At 39.5% G+C, this 14,141-nt stretch overlaps 1 protein-coding gene across 1 annotated transcript in view; it reads right to left on the bottom strand.

Annotated features, from left to right (window-relative positions):
• bckdhb (branched chain keto acid dehydrogenase E1 subunit beta) overlaps positions 1 to 14,141 on the bottom strand; it is a 54,796-nt gene that overhangs the window by 33,094 nt on the left and 7,561 nt on the right. Inside the window, exons 5-8 of the mRNA XM_022753453.1 lie at positions 13,899 to 14,054; positions 10,736 to 10,844; positions 6,736 to 6,833; positions 3,620 to 3,730 (exon numbers count right to left, since the gene is read on the bottom strand). Coding sequence (XP_022609174.1) covers positions 3,620 to 3,730; positions 6,736 to 6,833; positions 10,736 to 10,844; positions 13,899 to 14,054 — 474 coding nt within the window. The remainder of the gene's footprint in view (positions 1 to 3,619; positions 3,731 to 6,735; positions 6,834 to 10,735; positions 10,845 to 13,898; positions 14,055 to 14,141) is intronic.

Below are 14,141 nucleotides of genomic sequence, written 5' to 3' on the forward strand. Positions count from 1 at the left end.
TAATGCACTTGTGTCTATTCTCTTCATTTCCGCAGAAACATGAGTTAAACTTGAGTGTGTTTTTTGCTGCCATGTGGATTTTAAGAGGGTAGATTAAGAAGATTTGTTTTAATTTTCAAGAGATTCAAACAATGTATTTAAGCCCAAATTATACTTTCAGACTGTTCACACAGGCAGACACTAGGGATGTCCATGATTAATTGATTATTGCCATTAATAATTTAATTGTTTAAAAAAAGTGCAGTGCAACTGTCAGAAAATGTACCACAGTTTGTTGTAGTACCCAGTTGTGCCACTCGGCGATGCCATATCTGACGACATGGAGTTACACGTGTGTTATAAAGCAAATTATAAAGCAAACACACCTGCTTGTCTTTCTATGGCCACTGTGGCAGTCGTGTTGATGAACACTGCAATGGCGTTGTTGTCTGGCAGCTGTCCAGTTTGACTAGCTATCTGAAGCTCATGCTAACGCCAAACTACCATCTTCAGTTGCTCAGATAAAGCAGGTCAGGAACTGAGAGTCACACAGCAAGAGCACCGCTGTAGCTGCAGTGTTCATGTTTCTCTATATAAAGAAGCTTCAAACACAAAAGTGATGAACTGCACAAGTGACATCTCCTTGCCTTAAATGTAGATGCATTTTACAAGTGTAATTCATAAATTGTTAAAGATTAACCAACTAATGAATGTTAATGTAGCCGACTTTCTATTAAGGAAATTGCGTCAAATAGCTGACACTCGCTGTAGTATAAACAAAACAGCAAATTATTTTGGTCAATGTCAGAAGATAGTTGATAGTAGATACCTGCCATTTAATCATTTGATTTAAAAATTGTCAGGAAATACTTGTTTTGTCCAACCTACAGTGCAAAAGACAAAAGGTATTTAGTTTACAATAATATGAAACTGAGAAAAAACAGGATATCTTTGCATTTTTAGTAGCATTTTTCCTTGAAAACCAATTTATACAACGAATCGATAATAAAATTGTTTATTGAGCTAATCGTTTCTGCTTTAACTCATTCCATCATATGGTAAATAGGCTAAATGTAAACACAAAGATCACACAAACACAACCTTCTTGTCAAAATGCATCTGTAGCATGTAGATTAATTCTGAAGAGGGGAGAGAAACACAAGGCAATGTTCATGTCAAGTGCTGTAAATAAACACCAACAGACATGTCTACTTTAGGACGCTAAAGGTAATGTCAGTTTTATGCCTTCAGCACCTTTTATGCATAAGAGAAACAGGACAAAATACTGTATCGATGCTTTGTGCATCACACCGGTGCTGTGCCACCGCCTTGTATTTGTGTTGAGCAGTCTTATATAAGCTTAACAGCACTGCACCACTCTTTCCATTTGTTTTCATTCTGACTAAAGCACATGTTGATATTTGCCCATGTGGTTCAGATTAATTAAAAGATAAATTAAAAGCCCTTAATGTGTATTCCCATGCATATATATCTGGGTGATAATAATCTTGATTTCGCCTGGAATTAATTCTGTGCCTTCACTGAGATTTGATAATAGCTTTATTAAAAGTCTCGTATGGTGCTCAGCCAGCAGAACACACCGGAAAATAATGTTCTCAATGGAGACGTAGAGGAGAGAAAAACACTCCAGGGATACCAGTGTATCAGTGTAATGCCACAGTGGCTTTACTGCCAAATGTGAAAGAAGGAGCAGGCTCTGTTTATATGCGTGTGTGTGTGTGTGTGTGTGTGTGTGAGAGATTGTGTGATGGGGGTTGTGGAGAAATTGGTTTATGGGTTTGACAGACATTTAAGGGGGCATTTGGTCAGAGGAAATGACAAGGAGAGCTGATGTTGACAAGCACGAGGTGGCAGGCCTGGCATTAGGCCCACCAAGCAGCACATAAACTCACTATTCAATTTCATGGCCGCTGTTTTAATGGGGCACTACTTCACTTCAGAAGTCCCCTCTTTGAACAAACAATCTGTAACTGACTACCGCTCACTTCGAGCTGCAAGTCTTCAGTGCCAGAACAATACTACAGTCTCTGCCATCAGTTCCAATAGACTCCCTATAAAATTACTACCCTCCTACCGCAATTTCATCCTGTGCTTTAACTGTTGGTTATAAGATTTGCTTGGCGGCAGGCACAGCATGGTGCTCACTGACAGAGTCGTATGTTAACCAGAGGAGCTCGAAAATTGGACAATAAATATGCAAAATTAAAACGTATCTGGTGAAAAAGGAGCATGTGGTATATTTAAGGGCCATTTAAAAAGCAGTGATCCGAGAGGATGCATACACATGGTTCATGTCCTGCTGTGAAGCTCCTTGAGGTCTGCCTTAACACACACCTTTGGTTTTCATTTCCAAAGAGCTTTTCAAAATCTCTCTCTCTCTCTCTCTCTCTGTTCGTTTGAATTATTTGTTTTTGATCTTTTATTTGTCATGTTTGTTACTTGCAACCTTTTTTTTTTTTTTTTTTACTCTATATTTTATTTGATCAGTATCGAGTTACTTTCAGCTAGTATTTTTTTTTCTCCATTTTATCCTTTTTCTTTTTTCTTTTTTTTAACTTCAAATTTTTTTTCATTTTGTAATTCATCCTTTATCCAGGTTTTTCTTATTTAATTTTTTTTTTTTCTTTTAATCTATTTTTACATTCTTCTTATTGTTTTGTTTCTTTTTAATCTCCCTTCTTTTTTTTGATATCTTTTGATCTTTTTTTTTCTAATTTTACTTTTATTTTCGTGTTTTGTGTATCTTTTTTTTCTCTTTGATTTCTTTCTTATTCTCTTCCGGCCCCAAATTATATCATAATATCGATATTTCAAAGTCTTAACATCGTTCATTAGCGCAAAATCTTTAGATCTATTACGAAGTTCGATGGTTATTTAGAGAGACACTCTTTACCTCCTTTGACTACAGAACATATGTGACGAGTATTCCCTATATACACAACAGTCGAACCCCCTGAGGAAATCCTATTCAATCCGCTTAAATCTCTCTCTCTGCTCTCTCCTCCTCTCCTGCTCTCTCTCTCTCTTCTCTACTCTCTCTCTCTCTCTCTCTCTGCTCTCTCTCTCCTCTCTCTCTCTCTCCTCTCTCTCTCTCTCCTCTCTCTACTCTCCTCCTCTCTCTCTCTCTCACTCTCTCTCTCTCTCTCTCTCTCTCTCTCTCTCTCTCTCTCTCTCTCTCTCTCAAGCAACTCCATTCTCAAAGCCAACCCAAATTAAATATTTATTTTGTTTTGGTGCGTGCCGTAATCTCCATACGACTGAGGCAACATAAACTAGTAGTCAAGTCCTATCAGCTGTGGAAGGAATCCTGTTTATCAAGCACCAATGACAACAACACTGGCCAGAGGCATATTCATCATACTGCACTACATACAAACATTTACAGTAAGTAGATGATTTCAACATTTATGCCAAATGATGATCTTGGAGTCCAAGTGATCACTCAGGAATTCAGAGTGTGGATACACTACCTACCCACAAAGATTCAGAGTGGCACTAAAATGATTAGCTCTTTTTTTTATTTTTAAAGAACATTTTAGAAACCAGAAAGTGCCAACATGTTTCTCAGGAGAGAATGAGACATTGCTGTATGTCTTTTTGAGCGTGTGACTGCCGTTACCTTGCAAACAGTTTCAACATCCCAGGGCAGGATGGTCTGTAGATCGATGAGCTCGCATGACACTCCCAGTTTCTCTTGAGCCATGTTGGCCACCTCCCTCATCACATGGATCTAAGTGTAAAGAGAAAGGGAAGAATACCTTTTAATGTAATGAGCTAATGCAGTTTATAGTCTGGCCTGGGATTCATCTCTGCTAGAACATAAAGAGTATTATTCAAGATTCAAGACAACTGTATTATCTATACCACAACAACAGAGAACATTTAAAACATATAATCTGTGTTTACATTGTAGCAGGCTTATTCCAAAAAAATCTATGGTGATGGATAATAAACATGTTCATTTTCATCCTACTTCCAGATACTTCAGAGTTGCACAATTTAATGCAACGCAAGCAGCCTAGTTCAGTTTTAACTGAGTGTTTTATACAATGTCAAAACTCTCTCAACAATGTGTAATTTATTATCAGCCAATCATGTGGCAGCAGTGCATAAAACCATATAATGAGCAAACATTGTGATCTCTGTGACTTTGACTGTGGCATGATTGACAGTGTCTGACAGGCAGGTCAGGAGTGTTTCAGCTGATCTCCTGAAAATTTCACTCACAAGAGTCCATAGACTTTATGAAGAAACATCCTGTGAGCATCAACTCTGTGACAGAAACGCCTCGCCGGAAAAATGTAGCCTGGTCTGATGAATCTGGATAGAGTCAGAATTTGACATCAACAGCCTGAATCCATGAACCCAACCTGCCTTATGTCAACAGCCCAGGCTGGTTGTGCTGTAATGGTGTGGGGAATGATTTCTTGGCACACTGGGCCCATGAATGAGCATGAATGTGTAGCTGACAAATCTGCAGAAATGATGCGATGCAATCATGTCAACATGAAGCAGAATCTCACAGAAATGTTTCTAACATCTTGTGGTAATAGGCTTAAATAGCATGGAGTGAATTCATTTGGCAATGACTTGAATGTAAAGGATGTTCATTCATAGGTAAAAGTCCTGCACTCCAACTTTAACATCATAAACATGTGATAACTAGTCAACTGAGGGCTTGAACTAACGACTACTAGATGACTGGGAAAATCTTTGGATTGGAGCAGCCCTACAGTGTCTACACATGTAACTTTAAACTAACTTTTCCAGTGTTTTATTTGAAGTTTTGATCCATAAGAGGAACTATTTGTGGTTTTACTTACCAAAAAGACATCTCAATATAGTTTTACATCTCCTCTCTCACTTCTTTCTGGAGCTCTAGCAACAACAGGGTGCTTGGTGTCAGTCACTGAGCCTCACTTCTGATTTGCTGACTGTTTTTAGAGTGTCATACAGCCAGGCCAAACACAGCTAATGGATTGTAGCCTACTACTGTAGCTAGGTAAAAACTCACTGGTAAAAGAAAATGGCAGTGCTCACTCAGCACTGAAATAAGTCAAACAGACAGTCAAATTCTGGCTAAAATGCTCCAGTATGTCAGAAAAAAAATACCTTTAGCCACTGGTCGCTAATATTTCTGTCCTTGGAATTGCTGTGCAATGATGTATTGGCTTCCTGACATCAAACTATTGTGCAGCATTTCCTCTACATCTTTCTGTCTTGCAGCTTGCTAGCTCAGTGACAGAATCACCGCTTGGTGTTGAGTTGTTCAGAAAGTTAAAACAACAAAGAAAAAAAAAAAGGTTGGACGAGGGTCATGGAGGGCTGTGCTGGGGGTATAGCTGAGGCCCTTTGACTGTAGTTACTGACTACACTCTAGTTGTGATATCACAAAATTAGTCCTGACAGCTTGTTTTAAGGCACCATTTATGAATATGGGCTGTGCGCATTTCTCCATGGATTGGGCGTTTGACTATTTATATAGCACCTTGACCTGCTTAATACTCAAAAAAGATGAGATCTCACTTTCTACAATATGTGACCTGTGCCTCACTGTTCAAACTGGTATTTTGTAACATCCACATTAGCAACCTTTTAAGTGCTACACTGGCATGCAGGGGGTAAAAAAGTAATAATAATAATTTAAGCATTGTTTTCTATTCTACAGAAACCACTGCATGTGGTCCATCAGTGCCTAATAAACACAAAGTTGAAAACAGCCATTTAAACCTTAAAACATGGTGCAGGAGTTAGTCCCATTAATTCATCACTTCAGAGTACTTGAGTTCACCGAGTCCATGTTTACTGGCAGGCATCACTGGCTGCTTCCAAATAAGAATTGATTGCTGTGATAAATCTGAATCATCACAAATAGTAGCGTTGTCAGCAGTTAAGCCAGTTTCAAAAGATACAGACCCTGGCCTCAACCTAACAAATAAGCTTGATAACTAAGTATTTATTTTAGAATGATGCTATTAAATTATTATCTGCAGACACAGTGGACCTTTCTGAGGGGGACAAAACTTCCTCTGTTGGAGTGATGAGAAATTTTCTCTGAGGACTGGACACTGCTCCTTTCACTCCACTCTTCACTCTTTACTCTCATCTGCTCAGTCCTGACAGACGAGGGGAGTAATGAGGTGGGAACGAAGAGTGGCACTTTAAAAAAGGAGAGGCATGCTTTCCACTTCTTTACTGGATCCTCTTTCTTCTCTGTCAGCCCTTCAACAATAATAATGGCTTTGATGGAGACGTTTTCCCCTTAATGCCCTCCCACACCCCCTATGCTGCAGGTACATTACAGCCTAGATAAGCCTGCTAAAGTGGCTGGATACAGTCGATGTCGGGGATGACTCCTGGTGAGTTACAGGCACCTTTATATGGAGCTGCAGAAAATAAAATCTCTTGGATGAAAAGAAAGGCAATAATGGCAAGTGTGCAGCAGACATGTAGTGTTAACATGAGGAGAGCCAAGAACAGCCTTGATGTTGTGGAGATGTCTGGGCCGATACAGCGGCAGACTGCCAGCTGAGAGACCCTGCTGGGACAGAGGGGGCTTGTGATAGACTTAAATTTAATCCTCTGCTTGCCTCTGTGGCTTTAAACGTATTTTACTGGAGATGAGACTGGGTCCCTTGTTTCCTGTGGCCATGGAAAATGATCCAAAGATAGATGACAACTTAACTCCGCTCAGGTCACTCTGAGAGTATGTCAGTGTTGTATGGGGTCACTTACCTGTGTCCCCCAGGCAACCAGAGTGACGTCACTTCCTTCCTGTAGGATCTCGGCCTGCGATAGAGGGATGGTGTAGGCCTCCACGGGAACCTGTTCCACTGAGGAATCACACGCACATTCAATAACAGGTTAATATTCATTAATATTAATGTCAGTGCAAACACATTGCATGTCAGCTCACATTCAAAATCATCAAGGGTTGATTCTGAACCCATTCATTCATCATTTTACAATGTACCCTGTGGTTTTCATGTAAAATACTCAGATTCCAACTGACCGTACCTCTAAATGATAGACTAGATGACGATGAAGTGGTGAAATGACAAACCGTCAAAGAACACAAATTCCCGCTCTAGAACATTTTAACTGGCCCATTTCAAATGCTTCTTCATGCATTTTCCAGAACCTCATCTCTGTGTTTGCTTTTATCAGCACAATCGAGTGCATGATCTAATGATAACTTTTGCCAGCTACAAGCTCGTAACCCTGAATAATCTTAACAACAAAACATTGGTGGGATGGGATATCAATCAGAAAAGGGGCCACATATATGAGACATCAGTCCAAAAAAGCGGGGCCCTGCAGCCAGTCTCTCTTTGAACCAACGTCCAAGACAAAGCGCATGTAAGTATATGGTTTGAATAATGGTTAATAATGTCTTGGAAAACTGAAGCACACTTATGGAAAACATTACAATGAAAAAACTTATCATAAACTCAAACTGCCATCACTTTTAAACACGTAGCTTATTAGCAATATTTATACTGTGCAGAACCAACATGTAGCATTTTAACTAACTTTGAATCTCATTCACTCTTATGGCTTTGGCTGCAAAAAAGGCAGAGCACAGGATCTGAAAGTGTGAGTGGAATTTGGGGGAACTGAACAGCTAAAAGCATTCCTACATGGCAACGCATGAAGTCAAAATTACAATTAGGCAGAGTAATTATACTCTGCGGAGACATGGAGACCTTTCTGGAAACCGTGAATGATTTCCATGATCCTTTCAAGCCTTCGCGGAGCCATAAAGGAAAGTAAAATTGCCCATCTCTATGACTTACTATGCTAAAACAACATAAAGGGCTTGAGTGAATCATTTGCAACTTCTGGTTTAGGCTTCCAGACTAGACAGAAAATAGGCCATATGAGTGGAATAATAGCATTTCGCAGAAAGTTGAAATTGAATTATGAAAACTAGGTTATGGTTTAATAAGTGGAATCTCAGGCCCTACATGACAGTATGGCCTCAATGAGAGAAACGTGTGGTTCTTATTCTCTTCTGCACAAGAAAAGAGTGGGCGCTACAATTAAATACATGACTTCATAATCCAGGCAGAGATCATTAGATGCATGCAGACCTGGCGCGAGAGCTGGCACGCTCTGCCCCGTTTCTGGAAAGCAAAATAACTCCTGAAACACTACCACAACTAAAACCACCGTGTGAGACGAATGAGTGACTTTTCATACAGCTGTCAAAACATAAAGATTTAAAAGAAGATAACTAGAAACAAAGAGGGGACTATGAGTTAATGAGGGTGGAACCAGCAAGTAATGTGTTCATTTTAAAGTGGAAAAAAAAAAAAAAAGGACCTTGATTGACCGACTCATATCTTGTCATGGCCTTTTAAAAATGTATCCAATATATTTTATTATTATTCCAAATGGAAATGCTGCATGAAATAACAGTGATCCAGACTTTTACACACAGCATATCACTGATGTACTGTATCTCATCACTCCCCAAACAGCTAATAAACCAAAATGAATGTCAACTGAGCAACAATGCAAACAAAAACACTGCCAAGACCATGGACACCTGCTCTTCCTTGCCCTGTTCAACCACATCAATTTGAGTCATGACGCATATATTATATCATCATATTCACAGTGATTTGCTCTGATAGTGCTATTTATTGCAACACACACACGATCATAACGGGACCAATCAAATGTCAATGAATTCTTTCACAGCCACCAAGGCCAACGTAGCTTTGACAGATTATTAGGCCAAAGCTGTGAGGTATTAAAAGACATCAACAATAATACAAGGAAGTACCTGCCTTTATGTTTTGTTATATAGTCTATGTCCACACTTTAACTGTTGTCTTACTTCTGTTTAGGGCATAATAGTGCTCTCCCATAATTTGAAGTATATAGTTGCAGTCATATAGTAGTCAGTACGCTGAGGACTACAGTTTGAGCACCTATGTTCTAGTCACTATCACTATCACTAAATGACGGTGATATTGAAGAGGAAAGAAGAAAGACTATTGTCTATGATTTCTAAGCAGATTTATGGACGTTTATCCACTGAGGACATCAGCTAATGATATCCTCTAAAAGTGTCAGTCACACTGAATCTAAAAATGTGTAAATCATGTCTGTGAGTTCAGACTTCACTGAATTATGACTTTGAGAAGGGGTATGAATTCTCATGGAAATAGCTGCTCACGCCTCACATCTCTCCCTCCTTCATCTCTCCTGTCGTCCTCACAGGCTCAAACTACTGCACTACTATCCAATATCACATCAGTCATCATTAGCAGTCTATAGGTCTAAAGGCGTGGTCACTCTAGGGTTTATAACATCAAAACGTTGCAGGGAAATCAATTCATTCCAATGGAATCGCTATGATTGGTGGATTTGCTCACAAACTTTGCACATCAGTTGGTGAAGCGCATGAGTGCCTTTGACCAATAGCAAGCCCTTTTGACAGTGCTGACCTTTGAGGGAATGGAGGGCTGGAAAGTCCATGAAGTCTAACATGGAGGAAGGAAGTTATCATAGGTTATTGCATTTGTTGCTCCATTCAGTTTTCAGCCAACATCTTTTGAATAAACTATGTGAACTTATTGTCCCATTAGCAAACAAGCTAACACACTTGACAGCTATCAATCATGTTAGCTTGAAGAGTTTTTTTCCTGAGACAAAATGCCAGGGGGTGAGTAAACAACACAGTGCTGAAACAATGGAAAGAAGAAGCTCACATGTCCCAGCCTGCTAGTGTTTTAGCAGTTAGCTCACCAGCTACAATAGTTTTATTTTTTTTTTTGCTTGCTTATTTTTCTTTTGCAAGTAGTTATCAAGCATCTATAAACAATTATCTCATGAAGATTTGCAGATGAATTTTGCTCCAGGCCTTAAAACTTATACATTTTGCTGCCCTTTTAAAAAAATAAAAATAAAAAAATAACTCAAGGAACAACGTGGGAGATTTGATGAATGGAGTCACTCCCTATGAGCTGATGAGTGGTTTTAATATCAGACTGCACTGTAACACTGCAAAATATTTTGGACAATGATCACTAATCTATTGCCATGACTGAAACAATCTCAGCAGTCAGCTGCAACATCTCACCACCTCATCTGGCTCTTATCAAAGCGGGAAACTAACAAAAGTTGTGAAAATCTTTGAGGCTGGTAGTACCAATCTGTTCCGGTTCTGTCTTTCATTACTATAACATCATCTTCAAACCTCCAACGCTGTATTCATCAGGGATATCAAATTATCATTGTGAAGCCAAGGGAACACTGTTTTGTTAAAGCTGCCAACAGCTGTTAATAGTTTATTACGACTTTTTATTTTTTTTATATATTTTTTTTTAGACCTTTTTGCATGGCAGCCTGTCAAAGCCATGCTGGCCTAAAGTTTAACCATGCTAGCCTGAATACTGGTACTCCCTCCACACAGAGGAGGGTGAGGGGGGGGTTCAGCACGGCACTGTCAACACTTCACAGCCCATTTAGACGGTCTGCTTCACACTTGTGATGCTGCTGATCTCACTCACATTGTTTGCAGTCCAGCATATTGTTTATCTTGTCTCACGCCACTAAAAGGCAGAACATTTGCTTTCAATAAGGAAACCAGGCGCGCAGATAGTGGGCCAGTGAGGCACGATGCTGGAGAAAGCTGAACATCAGGGGGGACAAATGAACAAAGATAAAAAGGCTCCAGTAATATGTTGACTTCTGACTTCTACTCACACACCATCCAGCTTACCTGCTGCTCTGTACAGGATCTTGGGCTCAAAGAATATGCACGGATTCTTGTCAGCGATGCAGGAGAGGAGCAGACCCTTGGCCTGCACTGGACCACGGGGTATTACAACCTGAGGAGCACAAGACACACTTCATGAGGCTACTATGTCCACACTGCAGAAAATATCCAGTCCTGTGATAACCTTTATGAATGTTCATTATTAATATTAAACAGAAGATGATGTACTGTCAAATCAGAGACAGCTGAAGCCAAAATTCAGCAAAGATTGACACAAAATCCACAAGAAGCTGTGCTGCAATATTTCTCTCTTCCCTCCCCCTGACATTGTAAACATGTCACATGATTAGATATTAAACCTCTGAATGGTATTTAGTTCAGAATTTGGGTATCATGACAACACTGGACCTCAGATGGAGCTAAAAGTGCTGATAGTATGCACAAAGATTAACATTTATCAAGCTGACCTTTGCTGAGAGACAACATGTTTATTGCGCTCAGCAGTGGTTACTCACAGTGGATGAACTATGGCTGTAAACCAAGCAGTCATTCCCAGTCTGTGGAGTATGAGAAACTTTCAAGATGATGATTAGAGGCATGCTCGGTTTAACCAAAAAAACAAGCATGGATAGATTTTATATCTGACATTTTAACTCAGTCTCGTTTACTTTTAGCACGTGCTGTTAATTCCCTCTCAGCCACACCATCACTGTTTGGCACATACAGGTCATACATCTGTGAGCAGTGAAGATGTCTGTGTGCGAGAGAATCACTTTCCTCCTCAGGAAGTGTTCGCACATCGGCCCTGGTCAGACCTGACATCAACATGCCTCTCAGGTCATGCGTTCACTTCCCTGCTCTATATGCAAATAAACATGTACATCATTTCTGGTTGGAAAGACCAAATGTGTTATTGTTTTCAGCCCATTTGACTATGACAGAGTATTAAATAGTGTTGGGTGGTGCCAAGATGTTATTTGGAGATATCATTCACAGTGAATGCGTGTAACACCTTCAAACGCTGTGTTGAGAGTGCATCCAAACACCGTAATCGGTTATCCTGACATTTAAAATAAGTTATGACAGACTAAGTTAGAGGTGACTGCGGCTGCCACTTTTTATTCCAAATTGAACTTTCGAAGGTAGGAAAAAATTAAATATTCAAACAACATTTTCTTGTAGTTGCGCCATGAGCGCATCGGACCATTTAGAATAGTTTGCCTTGTGATCCAGCAGAGTACTGTTAACATTCCCCATCAACTAAACCAATAAATAAAAATGGAGGAAGACAGCAGCAAGCATATATTCGGATAATCACCGTACCAAAGCATCTGAGAAGCAGTGTGCCAAAGTGTTTTGGGTTATTCACATCTGATTTCAAAATTACCAACAAGGATAAATCTGTTTGCCAGCTTTGTAAAAAGCTGTTGACAACAACTACGTAGGACTCACCTGCAAGCTTACCACCAAAGTCAAAACGCATGGAGCAATGGCAAATAGACAACTTAGTGTGTAGGCGCTACTATTTTTCCTCTACACTCATCCTCAGGACCATACAGGAAGCTTGTAAAAAGGCCATCACTGATAATATGGCATGGTTCATACAGGAACACAAGAAAATATAAAGGTTATACTGAAGGCTGGGGTCTGCCGTACTCTGTTGGTTGCATTAGAAGTAGTTCCAATGAATTATGTGCTCGTCCAAACTCATCTGAACTTGAGTTTTTGAAGAAAAATGACATCCCTAGAGGCGACTGGCTTGCGTCATAGTTTTTGTCAGAGCTCCGTTCAACACACTCAAATACCAAACTGACGTTTTAATATTTACACACTCAAACACAATGTTTTCATCTGGACAGAGAGAGAAACAGAGAAAAAGATGCACTTACAAGTTTAACAGGTTTAATGTGAACGTACCCTAACTGTTGTCATTAACCTGCATTTATGTTGGTTTTGTCTGAAGCCATTGCAATCATGAAATAATCATTTACTCAGTCTGTCCCAGATGTCCCAAATGTGGACTGTGATGTAGTTTTGTTGTTTGCCAACTGAAAAGAGGGTAGAAGAAGTGATTTGGTGAGATTTTGTATGTAATTCCAGTGTTTCACAGCAAACCAAAGTTTCTACTAATATGGACACAAATCGTTTTCACTTGAAAACAATTTAAAAATTAGACAGCGAGGTTTGGATGGACTGAGGAGTACAACAGAACTGGGCACATTTCTACATGGCAGGATGGGGAGCTTGGAAGGGATGGTTGAGAAACTAACAGGAGGTTGTAGTGAAACTGTGTCACTGCTTGTCTCATAAAAGCATAGTTCTAGTTCAAATCTCAGCAAAAGCTGAAGAACCCTTTCTATTTGAAGATTGTGTACTCACAGGATGTTCTGAGGGGTAGAGAAAAGCCAAAATACTTCTAGCCAACAGAGATGAAAGTGGTGGAGGACATACTATCTTGGGAATAATTTTACTCCTTTATGATTAGACAATAGTTTGATACTTGGTTTTCATCTAACCAACCCCCTTTATCTTATCTCATCCATGGGCACTGACTGTTGAGATTTACATTTCCCCTCACTGTATATGTCATATCTTAGATGCTTTAAGTGGAATTACTGCTGTTGAGTCAATTCTTGACACAACATATATGTAAAAAAAAAAGTTTTTTTTTTTTTTTTTTAAAAATCAGCATTGTTTGTGGATAATGTTGCAGGGGAAAAAATTCAATTAAAATAGTCCTTTTTCTACTTTTTCAGAACTGCTCACCAACTTCTTTCTTTGTGCCAATAATATGCAAATGATGCTGGAGGACATGAGAAACCAGGATTTTTTTTGTTTCAGCTTGGAGACATTCTTCACTTGTTTTTACTTGTTGCAACACTGACAAAAATCATTTGTCTATTTATCTATTGTACTTATTCTGTACTTTCTTTCAGTATTTGCTTATGCTTGAATTAGCATGACTATAACTAATGACTATAAACTTGGACAGCATTGATGCAGCCGGCCTTTTTCATAAACTGTAATGTTCTGCCAGAGTACTTTTGAACATGTATCAGCACAAGATGTGAAATTACAACTTTGCACAAACCGAAAAAAAACAAAAACTATAGAAAGACAGGGAGAGGAAATACAAGTCAGAATCTGTAATGAATGCGTGGCTGACCTTGATGCCAGGGCAGTGGGCGAAGAAGGCCTCTGGGCTTTGAGAGTGGTAAAGTGATCCATGACCGACACACCCCCACGGAGCCCGAATGGTGAGGTTGCCGCAGTCAAACAAGTTGCCAGAACGGTAGCGGTACTTGGCTGCTTCATTGACTATCTGGAAAAAGAGCAATATGATTCAGGTTAAAACAACCACAGAAATTAAAAGAAGATAAAACTGCACTTGTGGAACACCTGAGTTATT

Source organism: Seriola dumerili, unplaced genomic scaffold, assembly GCF_002260705.1.
Source record: "Seriola dumerili isolate Sdu_G_001 unplaced genomic scaffold, Sdu_1.0 BDQW01000191.1, whole genome shotgun sequence".
NCBI classification, from domain to species: Eukaryota; Metazoa; Chordata; class Actinopteri; order Carangiformes; family Carangidae; genus Seriola; species Seriola dumerili.